The 22,876-nt window shown below is 50.1% G+C and overlaps 1 protein-coding gene across 20 annotated transcripts in view; it reads right to left on the bottom strand.

Moving 5' to 3' along the window:
* Positions 1–22,876, bottom strand: part of PKNOX2 (PBX/knotted 1 homeobox 2) — a 309,171-nt gene that overhangs the window by 18,666 nt on the left and 267,629 nt on the right. For 19 of the 20 annotated variants that reach the window (XM_049109791.1, XM_049109793.1, XM_035715754.2 and 16 more), the window contains 4 exons: positions 14,338–14,526; positions 2,972–3,101; positions 2,424–2,521; positions 1,529–1,648 (listed from right to left, as the gene is read on the bottom strand). In XM_049109791.1, coding sequence (XP_048965748.1) covers positions 1,529–1,648; positions 2,424–2,521; positions 2,972–3,101; positions 14,338–14,526 — 537 coding nt within the window. The remainder of the gene's footprint in view (positions 1–1,528; positions 1,649–2,423; positions 2,522–2,971; positions 3,102–14,337; positions 14,527–22,876) is intronic. The other variant, XM_049109798.1, reaches the window with a different exon arrangement.

Here is a 22,876-nt window from a genome sequence, read left to right on the forward strand (position 1 = left end):
GCTTCCTCAGCAAAGCACTGAGGGGGCCCCAAGACCCTAGAGCTGGAGGGTGGACCTGTGTGGGGAGATGCAGAGGCCCAGCCCCACACTGGTCACCATGGAGCAATTCTGGGTGTGTGGGCCTAGTGCTTCCAGGCCAGAGTCCCTAGGATGCCCACATCTGAGCACCACAGCCCAGGCTCAGGCGCCATGGCTTCTGGAGGTACTCCTATTTCAAATAAAGGGTTGTTGATTGACAGACTGATTAATTCCTATGATCCGGGATCCCTGGGTGGCGCAGTGGTTTCGTGCCTGTCTTTGGCCCAGGGCGCCATCCTGGAGACCCGGGATCGAATCCCATGTCGGGCTCCCGGTGCATGGAGCCTGCTTCTCCCTCTGCCTGTGTCTCTGCCTCTCTCTCTCTCTCTGTGTCTCTATGAATAAATAAATAAAAATCTTTAAAAAAAAAAATTCCTATGATCCATTTGATTTCTTCCTCCTCAGGAAGAGTTTCCCTCACTCTTGGTTCTTCCTCACAGGCCAAGACAGTCCCTTGGTATCTGTTTGTTTCCATCTATCTTTGTACCGCCATGCCAGGCCAAGACCTCATACACTGTTGGAAGCCTGCTGGTGCTTCCAGAATCTACTTCCCCACCTTGGGTGCACACACGTGTGCATACACACATGCACACATACATGCGCATGCATGCACACCCTACAGGATCAGCCCAGACATGGCCATTGGCCTTCATTTATTGGGACAGCTCTTGAACGATGCCAGGGGATTATAGCTTTGATCTCATTCCTGACGTTCAACCACAGTCCTGTCTGTCGCAACCAACACTGCACACAGCACACAGCTGCCATCATGTGAGTGCACACAGCAGGCTCTTTACGGACATTACATTTAAAGCCAAGGCTTTATCGCCATTTTATGGAAGTGGCCGTAGAGGCTCATTGGAGGCAGTTGTTCCGCACCAGAGCTGAGCTGGTTACGTGAGGAAGGAGAAGTCTCCCTGGGCTGCTCCTCCAGACTTGGTGGTTGCAGCCACCGCTCCAGCCCTGTGCCTCATCTGGCCGCTCTGATCAGAGGGACCGAGCAAAGGGCCACGCATCTGCTGCTACCCCAGCAGCGAGGACTCCAGGGATACAGAAGAGCCCTGGCTGAGGATCACCCTTTTCTTCCATGGGAGAGGGGCTGGAGTATGCACAGCCGCCCGCAGGAACCACAGTCCTGGCCCCACAGAACCTCACTCCGTTCATGAAACGTTGCCCAGTGCTCCCTTCAGAATAAATCAGTGCTCATTCCCTCATTTGGCGTCACACTTTTTCGTGGCAGCAGCAAGCACTGGAGAGAGCCTCTCCCAGCTTTAGGCCCCTCTGAAGCCTCTCATCTGCCTTGGCCTCTGGAAGATGAGATCCCTATTGGGAGAGCCTCTCTGTGGGGCCACACCCTCTGAAGATCCGGGGGTGACAGCAGAGTCTGGACCCTGGGGGGTTATTCGTACCCCACGCTGCAACTCCACACCCCCAGTGCACACACACTCACCATGAGATGTTGGAAGAGCCAAGAACGCATTATATTGGTGGCGTGCTTGGGCAAGACTCCTCGTTTGTTCTTGGACTTCTTATCCTCATTGTCCAGGAGGGAGGTGAGGTCAAGGTTAACCTTCAGGGCACGTGGAGAAAAAATTAGCATCAGCAGCCTGGCGGGCCAGCAGCCGGGGACCTGTTGCCATAGTGACGCAGGCTCGCCGCCAACCCCCTTCCCAACTGGTTCTTAGGGCCCCAGGAAGGCCACCTTTCCTTTCACTCTGCACCAGCCCCTCAGAGAATGGGAAGAAGGAGGGGGAGGGGGTGCGGGGGAAGGGGATGAGAGAGGACACAAAGGAAACAGGGACATGCAGACCGTAGAGGAGAGACAAACTTGCCAGAGACCATCCACTGGTTATGAGCATTTCTGGGTTACTTTACAGTTTGCAAAGCACCTTCCTACCCATTCCCATGGTGAGCACTGACAGCAGCCCTGAAGGTAGGAGGGCTGCGTGCAGTTGGTGTTAACCCCCCTTCTGGGGATAAGAACTCTGAGGCTCAGGTGACTTATCCAAGATGACAAATTAATGTCACATCTCAGGCCTGACTTCAGATCCTCTTTCTCCCCCTACTTGTGTGCGCGCTGTATCCCACTGAGCTGCGGGGTGGCTTGGGGTAGAGGCCAGGAGTGGGAGGTGCAGGATCCTTTGATGTAACCCTGAGAGGTGGGGAAATCCTAGGACTTCCTGACACTCAGCTTCCGATAGGTAAACTGGGGGTAACGATACCTCTTAGAGGAATAACGAGGATTGAAGGAGTCGCTGGTGTAAAGGGCCTGGCGGATAGTAAACGGTTACGGTTGCCCTCCCCATACCATGCACGTGCGCACACACCTGTGCACGGACACTCACCTGTGTGTTCTGGATCTGGATGGCTCCCTGGGGGATTGCTTGGGTGACCACCTGACCCTGGGAGGTTACCATGGTAACCGGCTGGTATAAGGCTCCACCTGAGGAGACAACCAGTTTTTGGGTCCCCTGCACGGGGGTGGGTAGGAGTGAGGGCAAGCAGGATTTTCAATTTGCTTGGCACTCCCATGGAAACACCTTCTATTCTGGAGGCACTCAAGTCCCTGTTGCGGGGGGGCGGGATGGGAATGGGGTCCAGAGAGCAGAGCCTCTGGTGGGAAGTGTTTGGGGGCAGGGACAATAGCTTTACTTGGTCTTTGAGGGGCTCATGAGATTCTGACCCAAATTTGTTCCAAAATATCACAATCAGATCTTGGTGCGAGCCATCGATAAACTCAGAGAACACTTTAGTCAAGAAATTGAGCTCCTTGTCAGGGGGCACCCCTCCCACTTCCTAAGATTGTACAGCACCCTGCCCCCCGCCCCCTGGAGCCCCCTTGGGGCCACCCCTTCTCCTCCCAGGAGTGTCCCCCACAATCCCCTGCACCGACCTGACACCACTTGTGAGTTGACGGTTGTCATGGCGATGTTGCCCTGCTGGAGAGCTGAGGCTGGGACCACAATCCCCTGGGGGTTATTGGAGACTCCAGACATGGAATTGGGGGAATTCTGCAGGAGGTCCTGGCAGTAAGGGAGGCGTGGTTTGTGACAATGTCACTAAATGCTTAGATGCCACAGCCCCAAACTCCTCCTCTCCCTTTCTCTCTTCCTGCCTTCCCTCCTCCCTTCATCCTGCTCCTCCCAGGACCCAAATCTGAAAGGCAATTCTCATGGCCTTCTAGAAGGAGTGAATAAGAAGGCTCAATATTAAAAACCAACCAACCGACCGACCGACCGACCAGCCAACAATATTTATCCACTTAGCCATTCCATTCTTCCGAAACCTGAGACACAAATCACCACATAAACAGTGGTCCCCACTTCAGCTCCACTTTGGAATTTCCAATATCGATGCCTGGGTTCTAACCCCAGAGATTCTAATTCAATTGGTTGGATGTGTGGATGGAGCCTTGGTGTTTGACAAGCTCCCCAAGTGGTTCTAAAGTGTGGCCAGGGCTGAGAACCAGGCTTCATCTGCCTGGCACCTCTTCACTCTTCACACTCAACTGTCTCCAGACGCCTTCCCTGACACCCTCTCCCCTGAGAACCTCACCTCCTCACGTACCTATATCACATTATTACACCAAGCTCCAGACGCGAATGGCCTCCAATGTTTTATCTTTGTATCCTGAGCACCTAATGCAGGGGCCTGGCGCACAGTGGCTACTAAAACAGTTGTTAAATAGTAATTTTAAAAAGCCATCCTAGCTTCTTTATAACCTGCCTTCCAAGGGCATCTCATGAGCCTCGACCTCAAGCCACCCTTCTGCACATTTCATCGATTCCTTCCTCTTCCTGAGGCTGCCAACACAGAATCCTGCCGCAGACAGAGGCTCCCTTTGCCCCACACTGTCAACCTGCCAGCCCCTGTTTTACCCAGGAAACAATCCTTGCAGTTTGTTTTTCTGCAGTAGCCAAAGCAGATAAGAAGACCATGTTTTTCTGGCACTCTGGTCACCTCGTCATTGCCATGTACCAGCTGGGCAAGGAAGTGCTTAGACCTGATGTTGAGGGGTTCCGCATGCCATGCACAAGGGGAGGGAGCTTGGCTGCAGCCTCCAAGAAGCAGCACTAAGCCCTCCCTGCCTGAAGGCCAGTCGCTTGCTCAGAGCGGGGGTGGGATGTGTGAGGAAGGAATTGGGTGTGGGTGACAGGTTGGGGTCTTTAGGCTTTATTTGGAGAAAGCAAGAAAGGTGGCCGATGAGGTGTTGTGGAAGGAGCTTTAGGAGACGTGCTTGGGTCTCTGAGCTTCTCTGACCACGGTTCCTCATCTGAAAACTGGGCTGAAGCAGGTAGCCTGTCTGATGACCCTCTAGGGCTGATGCTCTCATGCTCAAAGCTTCGAGTCATAACACATGAGCTGTAAGAATTCAGATAGGTGCAGTCAAGAAAATAGACTACAACTGGGGGGTAGGGGCGAGAGGAAAGGAGGCCCCTGGCTTCCCAACTTTTGCTTTAGGACTGGAAGAAGCTTGGGCTCTCAGCCTCCAGGGAAGTTCTAGAGTTTCTTGGATGAGCCAAACTCTTGGTCTTCCCACTCAAGCAGTTCAAGTCTCATACGGAGGCCCCACCTTCCAAAACCCAAAAACTAGAAGAGCCCTTAGAAGCCACATACTACAACTTCCTGAACACAAATAAGGAACTAGAGGCTTTAGAAACCCAGGTGACTCACCCAAGGCCCCCAGCTGGTTCGCAGCAATGGGACTAGAACACAGCCCTCCTTCATCCACAAATACTGAACACCCACCTTGTGCCAAGAACCGGGCTACAAGGTGCTCCTGGAACCACAGGGGTTCAGTACGTAGTTACTGGAGGTAAGATAACAGGCAAAACAATCCAACCCCAGAAAGACAGAGGCAGCATGGGCACCGGAGAAAGACCATGGATTTGGGAATCAGCCAATCACGGCCCTTCTGGGAGCCTTAGTCTCATTTATAAAATGTGTCTGGCCCAGTGCTGACATCCAGGAGCCCTCAAAGCCTGTATTTAGCTACGTGGCCATCTGAGGTTGATTCAGCCCTCGTCCCAGTGCCCCAGCCAACCACCCTCACAGGATGTGAGCCAATGCTGATGTTCTCTGAAGCTGAAGCAAAGCTGGAAGGTGAATGTATCTGAAGAGGGTGTCCCACCCATGCCTTTCACCCCAAAACTAATGGAAATGATTTTTCAACAATCTCATCGGTAATCATTCATGCCATGTGCTCCTCATTGGGTAAAGGCATTTGGGTGTTTCAAATATAAAATGTTGCCCCAGACTTTCTTTTCTCCGAAAAAAGTATCCGGCAAGGTTAGGAAAACACAAGCGAAAGCAGTAAAATAAATACAAGATGTGTGCCTTGGGATTCAACCAAACACACATTTTTGCTAGCTGGAGGCAGAAGGGTGAGAGCTATTGCCTGGATACTTCATCTGCTTATTCAGACTCTGGCTGGTTCCCTGCCCTGTGGTTTTGCAAGCCTCGTGCCAGGTTCTGGGCTTGGGTAACGAAAGGCAATTTATGCATTAGATCCGAGTCTTCTCTTTCCGACCCTCTCCTCCTACTCTGGGGTCCTTGGCTGGGACATGCCGAGAGGCAGCCAAGTTCTATCAGCAAAGGAATGGAATGTAGAGCTTTGAGGGCAGAGACCATGGAAAGGGCCAGGGCTGACCACATCTTAGCTGGGCAAAAAAGAGGAAGAAAATCTGGGCATCCCTGAGGTCTGGGGAAATAATATCCATCCCCAACATTTGTAAATGTGAGCTGTTTCACACGCTGGCCTGAGCCCTGTGCTGTTTTTAAAGACACAGATTCTCAGGGTCATTGAACCGGACCCTCTGCAATCTGTATTTGTAACGACCACCCTCAGCTGGTCCCAAAGATCAATGGGTCTAAAACTACCTATTTATTACACACATAGAATATTTGCATTCTTCTACCAGGTTCTTTCATTTTAATCTCCCCGCTACCATTTGCCTGAAGAGGAGCTGAGGTCTGGAGGACCAAAGTGACTTCCTAGAGTCACCCAGCCTCGAACCCGGGTCCTCTGGCTCCGAGCGCGGTGCTGATGCTAGCTTGGAGAGATGTGCTTTGGAGTCAGACATCCAGGCCCGATGTAAGCAGGGTGCCTGGCACATTCAAGCACCCAATAAATCACTTCCCACTTCCTTTGGCTAAAGCCACTCAACTCGGGAGCTGAGTTTGGCACGGCCAGGATTTAAAACCTGTCCTAGAAGTCCTGGAGCCCCTTGGGTTCTCTACTGAGCAGCTGTGGAGATCCGTCTGGAGCTGCATACCAAGTGGTGGCCAGTCCTTACCACAGGCCCCCCTCATTCCTGCCTCCCTGCCGCAGGCATTCCCGAGCCCAGGCCAAGCCCAGTGGAAGCTGTGTCCCTGTCTCGGATGAGCTCTGTGACTTGACTGCAGCCACTTCAGGAGGAGCCCAGGGTCTAGCTCTCTGGAGCCTCTGTCTCTCCGGAGACAATGAGGCTCCAAATCTCTGGCAAGAGTCTATGGTCTTTTCTGAGGAAGCAGCTACGATGGCAGCAGTGGAAGCCCCTTGGGGAGACAATGTTGGCTAAGCATGCAGTATTTTTATCTTCTTGACAGCTTTCTCTTGGGGCTTATCAGACTCCCAACCAGGTGGATGCTGCTCTGTCTAGACCCAAATAGAGCTGTTTCCTTCCAGACTCCTTAGCACCCATAAAGAGGTGAGAAGCACATGTGGTACAGTTTTAGCGACATTCTTGAGCATCCAGAGCCTCACGTCTCTGCCCAAATTGTCCAGGAACCAGGGGCGCAAGCCGGTTGTCTAGCTCAAGATCTCTGCCTTGTCCCATCAGGAACATGGCAGGGATGTCCCCAAGCCTCTGAAACCTGCTGAAAGGCTGCTGGAAGCCTGGTTTCCTTGGTGAGGCCATCCCACCAAACTGGGGAGTATGTGGGCTCCTACTTTCTAGGAGTAAGATTTGCTTTCAAAGTAGGAAAAGTCCCCAAAGATGAAAACTTCCATAGTTTCCTGCAAATGATGTCTTAGGGCCTGGACCAGGTGACCCAGGACTCGGATGGAAACCCACAAGCTGGGCTCCACAGGCCTCCCCAGAAGCTGCCCCTCCGCTGGTCCTCGTGGGCAGTGGCAATGGGCATCTCAGAAGTGGGTAGAGCAAAGTAGGGGAGCAAGTTTGCTCACACCTCCTAAACCCCACCCGTGGACCAGCTGCAAAGCCCTCGCTGCCACTGGTCACTCTTTCTGGGCCATAGTGGTCACTGGGCGAGTTTTACTCCAAATCTCATTCTGGAACCAAAAAAGATGATTTGTTCAAAAGGAAGACCTTACTAAGAAAAAGTGGGAGGCTCTGGGATTACTCTTGGAAGCAGAGGGTGTTCGGGTGGGGTACGTGTGGCACAAGGAGGCTGACGATGGCTATGGCTCTGACCTCATGGTCTGGCGTCAGCCCAGGAGGAGCTCGGTCAGTCCCTGGGGCCCCCAGTCTTTGTTGTGAATAGGGAAAGGGCTTGTGTTGCCTGAAAAAACGTAATTTCCACTACAGGAAGAAATTCTTAGAATGAACTGATGGGAGGAAGAAAGAAGGAGCGAAGGCAAAGACAAGACGGAGAGAACAATTCTCCTTTAAGTTATTTTGAAAGAGCCGGAGTGTTTATCTTACCAGGATGTCTGTGGAACAGGGGAAGTGAACTAGATGACACTGCCAAGGTCCTTCCAGCAGAGGATTTTAGAAAAACCAACGCCATTCCCTAGGATTGTGTGTGTGTGTGTGTGTGTGTGTGTGTGTGTATGTGTGTGTAGTGGGAGGGGGCGAGCAGGGGAGAGGTTGGGGGAGCAGTACAGCCCACTGAGAGGGGCGGGGAGGGGGGGCAGCTGTCTGCCATCCACCCCCAGGCCACTAGGGGTCTCTGCTGATCCATCAGCTCAGATCTCACTCCCCCAAACCTCCCCAAGCGGCCAGGAGGTCAGGCTGGGGGTGGGGACGTGGTCTTGGGTGCAGCACTTCTGCTGAAAGCTTGTCCTGACTCACCCCGGGCACGCCCACGGCCCATTCTCTGGACTCCTTCAGTGCTTCCTGTCGGCCTGGCCCTACTGGACACACAGCACGGTGGTTCTCCTGCTTATGCAGGTGCATGGGTCCTCCTCCCCTAGCTTTGGTTGCAGATATTTGGAGGGGAAGAGGGTTCTTTCTTTGCATTCTCTCACACCGCCTACCACAGTGTTGGGTGCATGATAGATGCTCAATAAACGCATGGCCTGACTCAGTTTTGGCCTGGGATGGGGTGTGTGCGTGCGTCTTAGAGGGGTGGGGAGGTTGCCCCGTCCCCAGACAGGCTGTCCCTGGCAGGCTTCCTCCATTCTGGCAGGGCCAGAGTCTGGTCCTGGGCTGGGAGGAGCTGGGCTCCCAAACCCTGGGGAGCCAAACACATGTAAACAGGCCACCTGATCCTGTTGCTGTCCCTCTGGTCGGTTGGGGGCTTTAGTCTCAAGGGAAAGGCACTTCTGGCCTGTGGGGGCAAGTGGCAGCTGCTGCTCTTAAGGAACATTCCTTCTCACAAGGAGGAGTGGACTGCTCAGGTTTCACTCGCCTGGCGGAAGGGGAAGGGCCGTCCTCATGGTCTCCCGGGCCCCTGAGCTGGAGGGCTGGAGGCCAGGAAGTGGTGGAGGGGACAGCTCCAGCGGCCATGGTGACAGTGAGGCAGGCCAGGGCTTGGAACTCTGTTTCCTGGCGCTGTGGTCTAGGGGTGCCCCCTTCCATCTCAGGGGGATCTCGCAGGGTAGATCACTTTTCCCTTCTCCTGCCGGCCCTAAAATGGCCTGGTCGGATCTTCAGGATGCTTGGCCACGGGGGGCGGAACTTCTGGGGGCTTGATGGCGGTGACTGCCCTCCACCCCCACCGCCTTGACCTCCTGCTAATCTTGAAAATGCAAACTCCCTGTAGGTCAGTAGGCAAGTCTACCTTCCCCAGGTAGGGGTGCACTCGCTAGTCCCCTTCCTGTGTTTTTAGGAAGTCTGCATAGCTGGAGAGTTCACTCTGTACCTTTCTCCTCCCTATTAGCAAATCTAAAGTCTTGCTTCCAGCAATTGGTTCCTTGCTCTCTAGTCTCCAGATTCCTGCTCTGTGGTTAAGGGGGTCGCCCGTCCTTATCCAGGGCGCAGGATCGCTGGTTCTTCTTATGCGTCACCAAAAAAGCCAAAGGACTCATTATAGTAAGTAGAACATAGACTCCAGAGTAACCTACTCCAGTCTCTGCTGCTTACTAGGTGTGTGACCTTGAGCCAATGTCTTAACTTCTCTGAGCGTCTCTTTCCTTGGGGAGAAAATAATGTGGCCCTTGCAGCCTTGATGTGAGGAGTAAATAATATATGCAAAGCACCCAGTGCATACAGGGTTTGGAGACGTAGGGGAGGTTCAGGAAATGTTGACCTTCTCCCTGTTCTCTCCCAGCTCTTCCTAGAGCAGCACAAGTAGCTCTTCTTAGAGCTACTCAATTAATTTGCCTCCAACACGTTTCCAACCCTTACCCCCTCACCTACACTCCCCATTACCTCTCACATCTTTGGTGACTGGCCATCATTTCCCACCTTAGGGCATAACTCCCCACAACTTGGTTGCAAGATACTCCACTGTTACGTTTGGAGGACAGAGATCATGTCAGATCCACTTTGAGATCCTTGGAACTCAGCAGGTTCAACTGCACTTGCACAGATGCAGGGCATGAATGAATGACTGCTCAGGAACGAATGACTGCTCCTCCTCTACAGCTGCTTCTCTCCAGGGATTCTAGAAGGTTGTTTCTGTTCCTCACCTTCTCCCAGACTTCTCTCTATCCTGGGAACACTTTTGGAGCTCCCGGAAAGCCTACACCCCGCCCCCCACCCCCCTCATCCCCAAGGCCAGTGAATCTGTGACTTCTCCACTCACAATGGGCAAAATCCTCCTGCTGGCCTACCTAATCCATGCTGAGGTTTGCTCATTCTGTCTCTAGGCAGGAACAGACTGGCTGTGCGAGTGTGCAGGGCGGGCCGGGCCCTTTCTGGGGGCAGGAGGAAGGAGGCTGAGCAGCGACTGGGGTAACCTGAGGCCACACATGTGGTTTGTTTAATCCAGACCCTTTCCTGGGGTTCCTCTCTCCATCTCTGGCTGCTCCCTTCCCGCCTTTCTCAATGTTCCCTCCACCTGGAGCTTTCCATGGCTCACATAACTTATCTAGATCCTCAGGTGTGACTCACAGCTCCTTCGCACTGAGATTGGGGGCTCCTTCTGGATGATTCACTCATGCTCTCACAGGACCTAGCAGGGTGCATACAGTAAGTGCCCCCCCCCCCCCCCCCCAGTGCTTGGTGACTGAGAACGCGGCTCAGCCCAATGTGCCCCACGATGGGGCCCTGGCTTAGATCCCCATAGAGAAAGAGGGATGAGTTTCAAGTCAAATTAATACTTGAGTGAGGCGGGAGTTAGGTTTTGTCCAGTGGGATGGTTTAGTTTACAACCTCTAGGAAAAGACAGGAGAAGCTCGAGTGCGAGTCTGAGATGAGCCTCCTTCCTAGGGAGGCTGCCCCAGCAAGAAGCCTGGGCTGGGAGGCGTGAGGGAGCTTGGATGTCATCAGGTGCAGGCAGTACAGGCTGGCTTCCTGGGGACGTGGACAAAACTGTGGCCCAATTCTTTGGGAGACTCGGTGTCAGCTCTCCTGCTTGGTGGAAGCCGACTCCCCCACTCCCTACCCTCATCCCACCCCCAAGAGAAAGCTCACATTCAGAAACAGGAAGGCCAGGCGGGGAATGTGCCCAGCTGCCACAGAGCTGAATGGGAACACGGTGTGGCATCTGAGTTGGGGGGGGGGGAGACCAATTTGAATTAAAAAAATGTCTCCCACTTTGCAACACAAGGCCGAATGATTAGCACACAGGGAAAATCATGAGCCAGCAGTTTGCAACAAAGCTGGCAGGCGGCTGGAATGTTGATCCTGAGGATCATGTTCCAGAGGGGAGACACCCCTCCCCGGGCCAGGCTGGCGCTCAGTGGGGCTATTTCAGGCTGGGGGGATTAAGGTCGAACCATGACGAATGTGAACCATCGTCTGCATGCGCGTGTGTGCCTGCGTGCGCAGACACACACACACACACACACACACAAACACACTCCAGACTCTCCTTTTCTCTCGTCTCTCCCATCCCGGCCCCCATGCCCTGATCTCCAGGCCTGCCTCCCGCACGGAAAGTCTCTTGGAGGCCAGGACCTCTCCCTCCCGGGCAGGCCCAGCCAGGCCCGCAGCCCCAGCTCAGGGAGTCACGGGAGCCGGGCCTGGGAATGTGGAGAGCACACACCTGGCTTCACACTGTCCCCTCACCTGCCCAGCCTGTCCCTTCATCCCCTGTCTCTGCCGATGCCATTCTTTCTTCTCTCTCTTCCCCCTGGCTTTCTCAGCCTCACTTCCCTTCTCTCTGCTACCCTTCCCTCTGGGCCGCATCCTTCCTAAGCCTCCCTCCTGACGGTGACTCTCCAGGGTTGTCTCTCTTTCCCATTCTCTTGCTTCTGATTTCTCCCTCCCTCCTTCCTCTGGTCTCGCCTGATCTCCGTCTTTCTCCTTGTGTTACTTCTTCTTTTTTTTTTCCTTGTCTTACTTCTTTCAACAGTTCTTCACTGGCCATCCATGCTTGAGACCTTGGGTTAGCCGCCACCAGGCATGGGTTATAATTGTATATAAAATACTGTCTGTTAGCTAGGAGACGAGAATAACAATACACCAGTGACTCTGAGTTGAAGCCACATGTGATGTTTACAATTAAGTGGCCCCCAGTGCTCCCAGCACTTAGTTGGGAGAAAGAAAAGGCCTTTCTGGATGGGGCGTCAGAGGGGCCTCCAGGGGAGAGCAGCCTTGTGGCCTCCTTGGGAGGGGGCTGGGCTTGGTCCTGCAGAGCTGTGCAAGTGTCGTGGGAGCAGACAGGCCTGGGAGAATGGGGGTCCGGGGAAGCCTGGGGTATCAGGTGAAAGGATGAGAGAACTCTGAGGACATTAAGAGCTTCTGGGCAGGAGAATGACATGAGCAGAGCCTCAGCACCACAAATCCAGCGGCAGAGGCTGAAGAGGCACGTGTAGGCGTGTTTGCGGTGTGCATGAGTGTGCGCGCACGTGTGCGTGTGTGTGTGGAGGGCTGAGGGCTAGCCAGAGAGGACAGGCGAGCCGGTGAGGCACCCAGGGCAGCAGCCTGTGTGCGATGATCCCATTTACCCACTGAAGTCTGGACTAGGTAGGAGGTGGCAGTCAGGGGCAATGAAGGGACACGTTAGCGAAATTCCAGACAGGAGTGTCTGCGTCTTTCTCTAGCTGTCTTTGTTTTGGCCTGATTGTCTGAGTTCCCCTTTCCAAGCAGATCAGAAGCCTTTCTGCGGTGGCCACCCAGGGCCAGCTTCGCTGTCAGGCAGAGATCTGATATTTACAGTGACGGGAATCAAAGTTCTCTCCTTTTCCTCAAAGCTCAGAGGCCCCGAGCGCCGGGATCTCCCAGGAGGACTTGGGCAGGCAGCAGCTCCGCGCCCCGGCTCACCCGGGGTCTTATCCTCCTCTGCCAACCCCGCGCCCCCAGAGGCCCTGCCGGCTGCAGACTGACTTGTCAGCCCCAGGACCCCAACCCCGGAGGGGCCCGCTGTGGCTGCCGAGCCCTCTGGCCCTGCTCTCCTCCCCCATTACCCCGGTGCACCCCCAATGTCAGCGCTCGAGGTAAACTTGGAGAGCCCAGGAGGGGAAATCCAGAGCCTCTCCAAGGACCTGATTATTTCCAAAGACTTGTGCTAATTTTCTGATATGATCCTCACATCTCTGTGAGGCACTAAATCCTCATTACTTTTCCTGACCGATGCATTCTAATTAGATCAACACTTAAAAAAAATTCACAATAGCCACAGGATGGCTTTCCATCTCATTAACTCCTCACTTATTATTTTCATGAAAATTACTGATAAAAATGTGCATCTCCATTTGCTGAGGCCTCACGGCCTCCTCAGCTCCTATCTTGAATCTCTCCCGTCACCGGGGCTGCGCAGCGTCGCCATGGTAACCCACAATAATAGAAACTAATAAATTACAAACGAGATGCTCGTTGAGCAATTATTGTCCTCTTTTATGCAAGTTTCTTGCTAATTTTGATCATAAGGGAAAGTACAATAAGACTCTGAAGGAATGAGTCTATTTCAAGAGAATATTAGCAAGCAGAAGCCTGGGCGGCTGTTTTTAGATCTGTAATAAAGTGATTTGGTGATTTCAAGCAATGGGAAGAGGAAATAAACTTCTTGCCTCATGTCCCATGCAGTACTCACTGTCAAGTCCCACAGAGATCCCTTTGGATATGTGCAAGGCGGGGCTGGCCTCCTAGAGACGCCCCTGACCCTTCCGTCCCCTGCCTCTACCAACCTGGAGGGATGGATGAAGTGTGTTGGTCCTTAAAGCTTAGAGATAAAAATGGCACCACCTCTCTTAGGCACTTGCTTTCCAGTGCCCATCATTCTTAGAAAATTTACCCTCTTCCCCAAGCCTGATCGTCTCATGAGAAGAGGCCACTGCAAACCTCCTGGGGCCCCCCATGTGTCTGTCCTAGACTCGGGAACTCAGTGGGAGAGGAAGAAAGCGGTGAGCTATGGCTTACGTAGATTGTCTAGATTGTCGGTGAGTTTGATGGAAAGGTATCACCAGGCAGCTTTCTTAGCTCGTAGGTTTGGAGAAAATATTCCACCCTGGAGAGAAGAACCCGTGTTCACCTAGAACACATAGTGGCCATTTCTACATTCCCCAGTTCCCAGGATGAAGGTGGTGGGTGACTCTTGGGAAGGGGGGTGACTTGAGGCGACCTTCACAGTGGCCCTGAACCTTAGGGAGACAGATGAGCCAGGGTAGGGTGAGCAACAGGAAAATGATCTGGGAAAAGCAGTCGCATGGGAAGCATAGAACCCATCTATTAGGTGGGCAGGACTCAGGGAAGGACCATTTTCCTCAGAGCCTCCTTCTCAAAAACACGGAGAGCTCAGCAAGCCCTCTTGAGAAGTGTGCGGGGCTGGGAGGCTGGGGTCCATTCCCAGCTCTGCCCCTGTCTCATGTTCCAGGAAAACTTTCCATCTCAACACTTATGTGCATTTCATGCATCAGAAGAGGGCCCTCATGCTGAAAGGATCCGGTGAGTCTAATCCACTTTCCTGGGCCACCAGGGGGCCTTCAGACAGTCCTACACCTGGCGTAGAAGCCTGGCTTAGGAGATAGGACCCAGCCCTGTGTGTTACCTGTGAGTGAAGGTTTATGGAGGGCTGGTTGGGGGAGTAGGGTCCCCCGAGATCATTCCTGAGCAGGTTATCGCTGTGCATCTTGGTTTTGAGGCAGGTGATGTACCGGTTACAAAAGTCCTTGCAGAGTTCATTGACTTTCTCCAATTCCAGCAGGTGAATTCTCAGGACCTGGATTGCCTTCACCATCTGGAGAGAGGAGGGAGAGGTGAGCCCAGGTATTCGTATCACACTCCTCCTGCTGCCTTGACCTCCCGGGCCCCAAGCCCACCAGCGAGGAGAGAAGTCCATCCCCTGCCCTAGGTAGGAGCTTTCTCATCCACTGGATTTAAATTCTAGTTATGGCGACCTGCTGGTGGTTCGTGTGTGTTGAGCCCACTGCTACCACAACCGTTCTCGAGTCGGAGAACCATAGAGTTAAAAGGCCAGGTCTCTAGCTGTGGGCCTGCCATTTATCATCTGTGCGACCTCAGGTAATTGCTCTGCACCTTGTTGTCTGAAAAATAGTTATGCCCTCCCTAACAACTGTCTAGGTTTGTTGAAAGGATTGCATGAGGGAATGTACAAGCTGAAAAGTGTGAGGTGCTGAGTAGGCATGAGGAAGACAGGAGAGTTTCTTGTGAGCGCCTCAAGAAGTCAGGGACTGTCTATTCTTAAACATGTATTCTGAGTGCCTCATGTGACACAGGTCACCTTGCAGATGCCCCATTGATACTTGTTGACTGATGGAATCATCCAGCAGGACTTAGCTGGGCTCTGGAACACCTAGCTGTCTGTGGTGGCCTCTTCTGTGCCCTTTGGATTGTTGTACGTGCGCCTGTCGCTTCTTCAAATGGACACTCCAAACCCTTCACGGCAAGAGGCTATTTCTCAATCGGAGCTCTTCTCTTTATCATTGTTATTATTATAAAAAGAAAAAGTGTGACAGGAGGTTTGGAAAGTAAGGGATGAAAATAACTGTCTTTGATCCAATCACCCTAAAAGAAAGATGATTTTTTTTTGTCTTTTCTACAGGCATCTATTTTAACATGGCTTTAGTCACCTCGTCCATACAACTTTGTTTCCTATTTTCCCCTTAGTTTATCAAATGGATTTTTCTACACAGCAGCACTGTCTTCCCTATTGTCCTTTTCCAGCCTGTGAGTTTCTAGAAAGGAAAGATGGTGTCTGATTTGCTCACCATGTTATCCTTGGCACCACCACTCAATGGATGCTGAGTAAATATTTGTTGAATGGGTAAAAATTATTGAGTAAATATGTTTTTGATTGTTGCCTATTATTTCATGTGTGCCATCCTTAACCAATCCCTTATTGTTGAGCATTTAGGCTACTTCCAATATTTCAATTTTATAAAACATGTTACAGTGACTGTTTTCCAAGCTTTCAGCTTTTACTTCACACGTCTGCATTATTCCTCAAGGTGAATTCCCAGGAGTGACAGGAAAAAAAGGCTATGGACATTCTTTTGGCTTGTGATAAATACTGCCAAGCTGCTTTTCAAAAAAAGTGTGGTTCAAGTGAGGCTGGAGCGATTGGACATCCACAAGCAAAAAAAAAGCGAACCTTATATAAAAATGAATTAGCATGCACCAAAGACCTAATGTAAGCAATAAAACTATAAAAACCTTTAGAACAAAAATGCAGGAGAAAATCATGAGTTCCTAAGAGTAGGCAAAGAGGTCTTAGACTTGACCACACAAGCTTGACCCAGAAAAGGAAAAATTGATAAATTAGAACTCATCGATATTGAAAATGTTTGCCCTTCAGAAGACCCTGTGAAGAAGATAAGAAGGCAAACCATAGACTGGAAGAAAATACTTGCAAACCATATATCTCACAAAGGACTTCTTTCTAGAATATGTAAAGAGCTCACAGATTTAAACAGTAAAATAGCAAGCAACCCAATCCGAAGAGGGGGAAAAGACAATATCAGACATTTCACTGAAAAGGATACACAGATGGCAAGTAAGCACACGAGAAGATGTTCATTGTCATTAGCCATCAGGGAAATGCAAATTAAAACCACAACAAGATACCACTTACACACCTATCAGGATGGTTAAAATAAAAAAAAAAATAGTGATAACACCATGGCAAAGAAATGGACATTTGGTCACTCGTACATTACTGACAGATATGAAAAATGGTTCAGCTCCTTTGGAAAACAGTATAACAGGGTTTTTTTGTTTGTTTGTTTTGTTTTCTAATAAAACTACATATATGCTTACCACACACCCTGCAATTGTACTCTTGGGGATTTATCCCAGAGGACAAAAATATATGTTTGCACAAAAACCAGTATGTGAATGTTCAAAGCAGCCTTATTTCTAACAGCCCCAAACTGGAAACAACCAAACTACACTTCAGCAGGTGAATGGGTAAAAGACACTGTGGTACATCCATGCCATGGATTACTATTTAGCAACAAAAAAGGAACCAAGTACTATAGACTCAACAACTTGGATGGATTTCAAAGGAATAATTACGCTGAATAAGAAAAGCCAATCTCAAAAGGTTACACACTATATGATGCCACTTCTCTAACATTCTCGAAATGACAACATTATGGAGATGGAGAACAGATTGGTGGTGGCCAGGGGTCCAGCGGGGGAGAGGGGGAGGAACTGCTCTGTATCTTGACTATCAGTGTTCACAGATCTAGATCTGTGAGAAAATGGCACAAAACTACACACACACACACACACACACACACGCACACACAAGTGCATGTAAACTGGTGTAATCTGAGTAAGATTGGTAGATTGTATTGTTGATATCCTGGTTGTGAAACTACGTAGTTATGCAAGAAGAGAATCAGAACTTTTTTGTATTAATTCCTAAAATTGCGTGTGAATCTATAATTACATCAAAATGAAAAATGAAAAAAATGGGGCTTGTTGCCCTTTGAGACCCATTGATATGGATAATAGCAGGATACAGGGAATTCCTGTTTAATCCTACCCCCCCCCCACCCCCCGGCTGTTGGCTAGCATCTTGATGCCTGGGAAACAAGGCAGGGAATGTCTCCCGGAGAATTTTGCTGGTCAGGTGTGAGTAGAGTGGCATGGCTGGACACCAGTGCCACGCTCCTCTCTGAGCTTCACTGGCATTTCTAGTGGGGAGTGACTGGGGTTAACTTTTGGGCTGCCTGATGGGCAGGCATGCACTGTGCTTAACTAATGAAGGCTCCTGGAGTACGGAATTAGACTCAGTGCCACTCAGACAGACCCACAGCTCTGTGTCTTCATGCGGGGCTCAACCCTCGGGTCTTATCCTAAGGGAGTGCTCCCTCCCTGGGGCTGAGACCAAAAGAGACTGTGTTCTCCCAGGTAAAGAGGGGAATCTTGATTTTAGAATGGATTATTCGGTACTGGAATAACATTTGCTCTCAATTTCCTACTTGGCTGTGGCCATGGATATCTTGGTTTACGCCTTTCAGAATAATTAGCCCCGTATAAAGCGTTTAATGAAGGCTCATTGACTGATTGATAACAACACCCAAACATTTCTTATTCTTACAAGGTCTCAGGCACTGTGTTAACCCTATCACATGCCCTGCCGTAATTATACCACACAGCCACCTCTGCGAGCAGGTACTCTTATTGCTCATATTTTACAATTGAAGAAAACGAAGCCCAGAGATACTAAGTTTCACTTGTTTAGAATCACATGGCCGGTGAGTGATAACACTAGCGTATGAAGCCAGGTGGCTTATGTTGCTTCACCCTCGAGACAAGCTCTCAGGATTTGTGTAGCTGGAGAACAGCAGTTTGAAGGCTGCATGATTTGTGGGGTGGGTGGGGGTGGGGTGGCTCAGTGATGGGAAGTATGGGCTTCCAGGAAGACTAAATAGCTTTGGGGACATTAAAGTTTAGGATTTCCAGAACCCTCCCTGGTAACATTGCCTCCGTTGGCTGCTCTGGGTTCTCATCTCTCACTCCTGGCCTAGCCCCCTGGAGTCAGAATACCTCACAGTGTAGAGGTATTGGACTGTTAAGAGAGTGTTGGACTGTCAGGGGCTTCCCGGTTTTTGATTCCTTGAACATTACCAGGACTCGTGCCCTCAATTCACTGATGGGGCTGGAAGGGCCCTGGGAGATGATCTGGGCTGGCGTCCAGGTGAGCGGATGGTCCAAACTCTCTAGGCTACACGGCTACATCCTCTCTTCTGAGGCTGCCCCTGTCAGAAGCTTCACTTCAGACCACCACTATGTCTCTCAGCCTGCTGATCGAGAAGTTCTTCCTTACATGTCCCAGAATCTCTCCTCCTGCCTGAATATGAAGTGCTTACCCAGCACCAAGAACATCTAGTGACTCCATCAACACCACCTCCCTTAACTGAATGTTATCCATTCAACACAAACACTGAGTCTCACTATATGTCACACACAGGACAAGGCATCTGACTGAATAAATTATCCAACTGGCTTTGTCTCCTTCGGACAAAATCGCCCTAATTCCTTAAACCTTTCTTTTTTTTCCCCTTCTTCCCTCTCTTCCTTCCTTTTTTTTCCTTCCTTCCTTTACTTCTTCCATTTCTTCTTTCTTTCTGTTTCTGAGCTTTCCTTTACTGGACTATTTTCCATTTTTAATAAAAATTGCATTGACTCATTTAATTTTAAATCCACATGCATACATCCACCACGTGGAAAGGTGTACATATCTATTCAATTATTTTTAAAACATAGCCAGTAAATAATTATTATTTAAAAAGAATCCAAAAGTACAAATAGGTAAGACAAAACACAATAAATCTACGCAGGATGATTTTGTTCAAACAAAATACACAAGGAGCTTACACCAGATCTGGTGCCCAGTGGTCAAGAGTGGACCTACTTTTTGGTCTAACAAAGCACAGTTGAAGGATGACTTTTTTATGGGATAATAGGCTTGGTTTAAAGATTTAAGAAGGTAGAGTAAATCATAATGGTATTCTGAGGCAATAAATATGTAGGACCTATTCAATATTAGAGAAAAAGATGGGCTGTACCATTAGTGGGGGTGGCTGTCCAGCGGAGCAGCAAGTCTGTGGGGGTTGTTGTCAGACAACCTGAATCCAGCCCACTGCTTACAAAATTGGGTGTTACTGGGCCAATTCCATGACTTCTGCAAGTCTCAACTTCCTCATTTGTAAAATGGGGATAATGATCATCTCCAGCTTGCAAGATCTGATGAGGGCTAAAGGAGATAATGATGTGAAAGTATCTTAGAAACCACAGGGAAGCAAATGTGTATAATTTTTCCACCTCTTTTAATAATTTCTAATATCCTGTTGGCTTTTCTATTGCTATTCCATATTCAGCAAGTAGAAAAATAATCATTCCCAGTGTTTTTCCTCCTGTATTTATGTTTAGTAAATCATTCTCTATCCTACGTGTTTGCCGTTTCGGGTTTTTGCTTCTCAATCAGAATAAAACTCTGATTTATTAAACTATTTTTCTAAGTGATCAATGTCATACAAAAAGTTATTTCAAATCTTCTAGAGCAATAACAATTCCATTTCATTTAATATCATCATCAAACGTGATGAATGTGTTCTCAATCTTTTTCCCTAAGTCCTGCTTCACCCCCAGCTTCTCTCTCTGCCTTCTCTTTCAAAATAAAGAAACAGCCCCTTACTTCTGAGAAGTACCCTTCAAAAAAAGCAAAACAAGATGCAACCTTACATTTCAGTCTCACATCACTGTGCACTAGCTTCTCCAACCCCTCATCCCGGTCCCACAGGACTGGGGCTACTCGCTGGCCATGAAGTTGCAGGGTGTGATGTCTCAAATCTATTATTTCCTGCCTGCTGAATGTGGACAAGTGGTTCAACTTCATCTTAACATTTAGGATGAAAATACCTACCTGGTAGAGTGGGTATGAAAATTGAACAAGACAATGTAGGCGAACTTTCTGGGCACATTGTAGCTATTCGTACACCAATTCTTTACACCAATCCTCTCCCCTACCCCACTGCCACCAAGTTTCTTGCTAAAAAGTGGCCTCTTGTAGGATCATGGCTTCTGCACTTCACGGTCATAAATCCTTGCCTTCCACAACGCTTGTATACATACACCACTTTATGATTGGCAAAATGCTTTTCTCATCATTATCTCATTAGAGTCTCACAACAACAGGGACACACAGGCAATAAGCACGGGTAACCTAAGTCCCCCGCGGCAATGAGGGGGGCACCCTTTCCCTGGAGGGCAGCTTCTTTCCCCCTCTCCCTCTTCTGCAACTTAGGAAGCCAGGACTCCTCTCCCTCACTTATAGACAAAAGAGATTACACACTTTCATTCCTTAAAGTGTTCAGATATTTCCTGTGGGTCGTGAGGGCAGCCAAAGCTAAAATCTAATCAGGGATGGTTCCCTGACCATACCAGTTGGATCTGAGCTGTTGGAAGTGTAGGGTCCCTGGAACAACGGATGGGACGTGGGAGAATGGTGAAGACGAGGGATAGGAGAACTGCCAGACGACTGGGGGTTGCAATGATCAGCTACAGAAGCCATCATGCCCAAGTCCTATCACTTTTAAGTCAATAACGTGGCACTTCGCCCCCAGCGTCCTCAGAATTTGGGGCAGCAAGTGGTTCAGAGGGAAGAGCTGGGCTTTGGGAGTTAGACCCACTTGGTGCAAATCCCAGCTCTGTAACTTCTTGGCTATGAGACTCTTAGTCCTTGATTTTCTCCTCTGTAAAATGGGGATGACAATGACTACCTGGCGGGGGGGTGGGGGGCACTCCCATGAGAAATACATAGAGAAGCGTGCTCGAGAACAATGGGTTTTGGAGGCTGTCTTGGGTCTTCTTCCACCCACTGAGAAATTCTGGACAATTTACTTAATCTCTGCACTTTATTTTCCCCATTTTTTTTTCTGTAAAATGGGATAATAATAGTGACTCTCTCAGCGTTGATCTGAGGAGTTAAGTGAGATACAGCTCGCAAGAACTAAAAACAAGAACTGATGCATAGAAAGCCCTAGAAGAACAGCAGCTATAGGTCAGCACGGCTGTCAAGAGTGTGGGCGCTGGCGTTCGAGCCCCATGCAGCATCTGACTCGCGCCTTTGCCTCGGACTAGCTGTGGGATCTTGAACGAAGTGATTTCACCTTGTGTCTCAATCTCCTCATTTTAAAATGGAAATAATCGGGATCCCTGGGTGGCACAGCGGTTTGGCGCCTGCCTTTGGCCCAGGGCGCGATCCTGGAGACCCGGGATCGAATCCCACATCAGGCTCCCGGTGCATGGAGCCTGCTTCTCCCTCTGCCTATGTCTCTGCCTCTCTCTCTCTCTCTCTCTCTCTGTGACTATCATAAATAAATAAAAATTAAAAAAAATAAATAAAATGGAAACAATCATACATCCATACCTTGTGGGTTCCAAAAGAGGATTAAATAAGATAATATATGTAAGGTGTTTACAGTGGCACCTGCACCTAGTAAGTGCTCGCTCTATAAATGTTAATCGTGACTAGCTTTGATTATTCTCCCAGCTTTCCCTATCTTGGTGTTGGTAAGGTTTTCTGCTCCTGTGTAGGTGAAGAGCTGGACTGAAGCCTGAAGTGAACGACTCTGATCGGGGCCGCCCGAGGTCTCTGCGGGCCCAGGGCTCTGGCCCGGCTCCTTCGTGTGCCTCCTTATTCACAGCCTCCGGCCTCTGGCCCTGCCTCTTTAGAGTGGGCCCAGGGGCCTGGGGGCCCCATTTTGGAGCTGGCTTTGCGGTCAGGCAGCCATAATCTGTCCCTCGAGCCACACCAGAGTCTCATTAAAACGTGCCCCATAAATGTTAAAAAATTTACACATAAAAAAATTCCATGCATGAAACTGAAACCGTACGTTTTACAGCCTCGGTTTGAAATCTTGCATAATATATAAAACCTCGGCACTGCACTGGGGGCCCGTAAATCAGATTTTATAAAACAAAAAGCTTTTACCTTTCAAAGGGGTTTGGGGAACTTGCAAATTTTACAAACTTTACCAACTGCCAGTCAGAGGCTGCTGGGTCCAGGCAGGGGATCAGTGGGCCAGGTGAGAAATGGGCCTGGTGAGCACTGGTTGGGTGGGGGGGCTCCTGAGGGAGCTCAGCTGGGGGTTTGGGGGTACGCCAGCTTAGCCACCATGCGGTGGGGGGAGGAGCCACACCCACAGCCCTGAAACAGGGAGGTAGAGAAGGGCAGAGAGTGGGCACCAGGGGATGGACAGGGGGTGTGTAGAGATGCTGGTGGCATTTATAAATGAGGGCTTTGTAAATAAGGTGGGGTCACCCCAGAAGGAGTAGGGTATTGAGAGCCAGCAGACATGGGCTTTGGTCCTAATGACTCATTTTCCTTTTCTGGACTTCAGTGTCCTCATCTGTAAAATGGGTAGTGGGATGGGCTGGATTGGCTTCTCCCTGAGGTTGTGTTTTTCTCTTAGTGTTTTGTGATTCTACTGCGGGAGCAGCTGGCTAGCAGGGGAGGGAAGTTCCCGCGGAGGCCTATGATCTGGGAACCTCTCTGATCTTTGGGCAGCTCTGGGACAGCCCGTTCCCATGGGAACTTGTCTGGGAGACCACAG

The sequence above is a fragment of the Canis lupus genome, chromosome 5 (genome assembly GCF_003254725.2).
Source record: "Canis lupus dingo isolate Sandy chromosome 5, ASM325472v2, whole genome shotgun sequence".
Taxonomy (NCBI): Eukaryota; Metazoa; Chordata; class Mammalia; order Carnivora; family Canidae; genus Canis; species Canis lupus.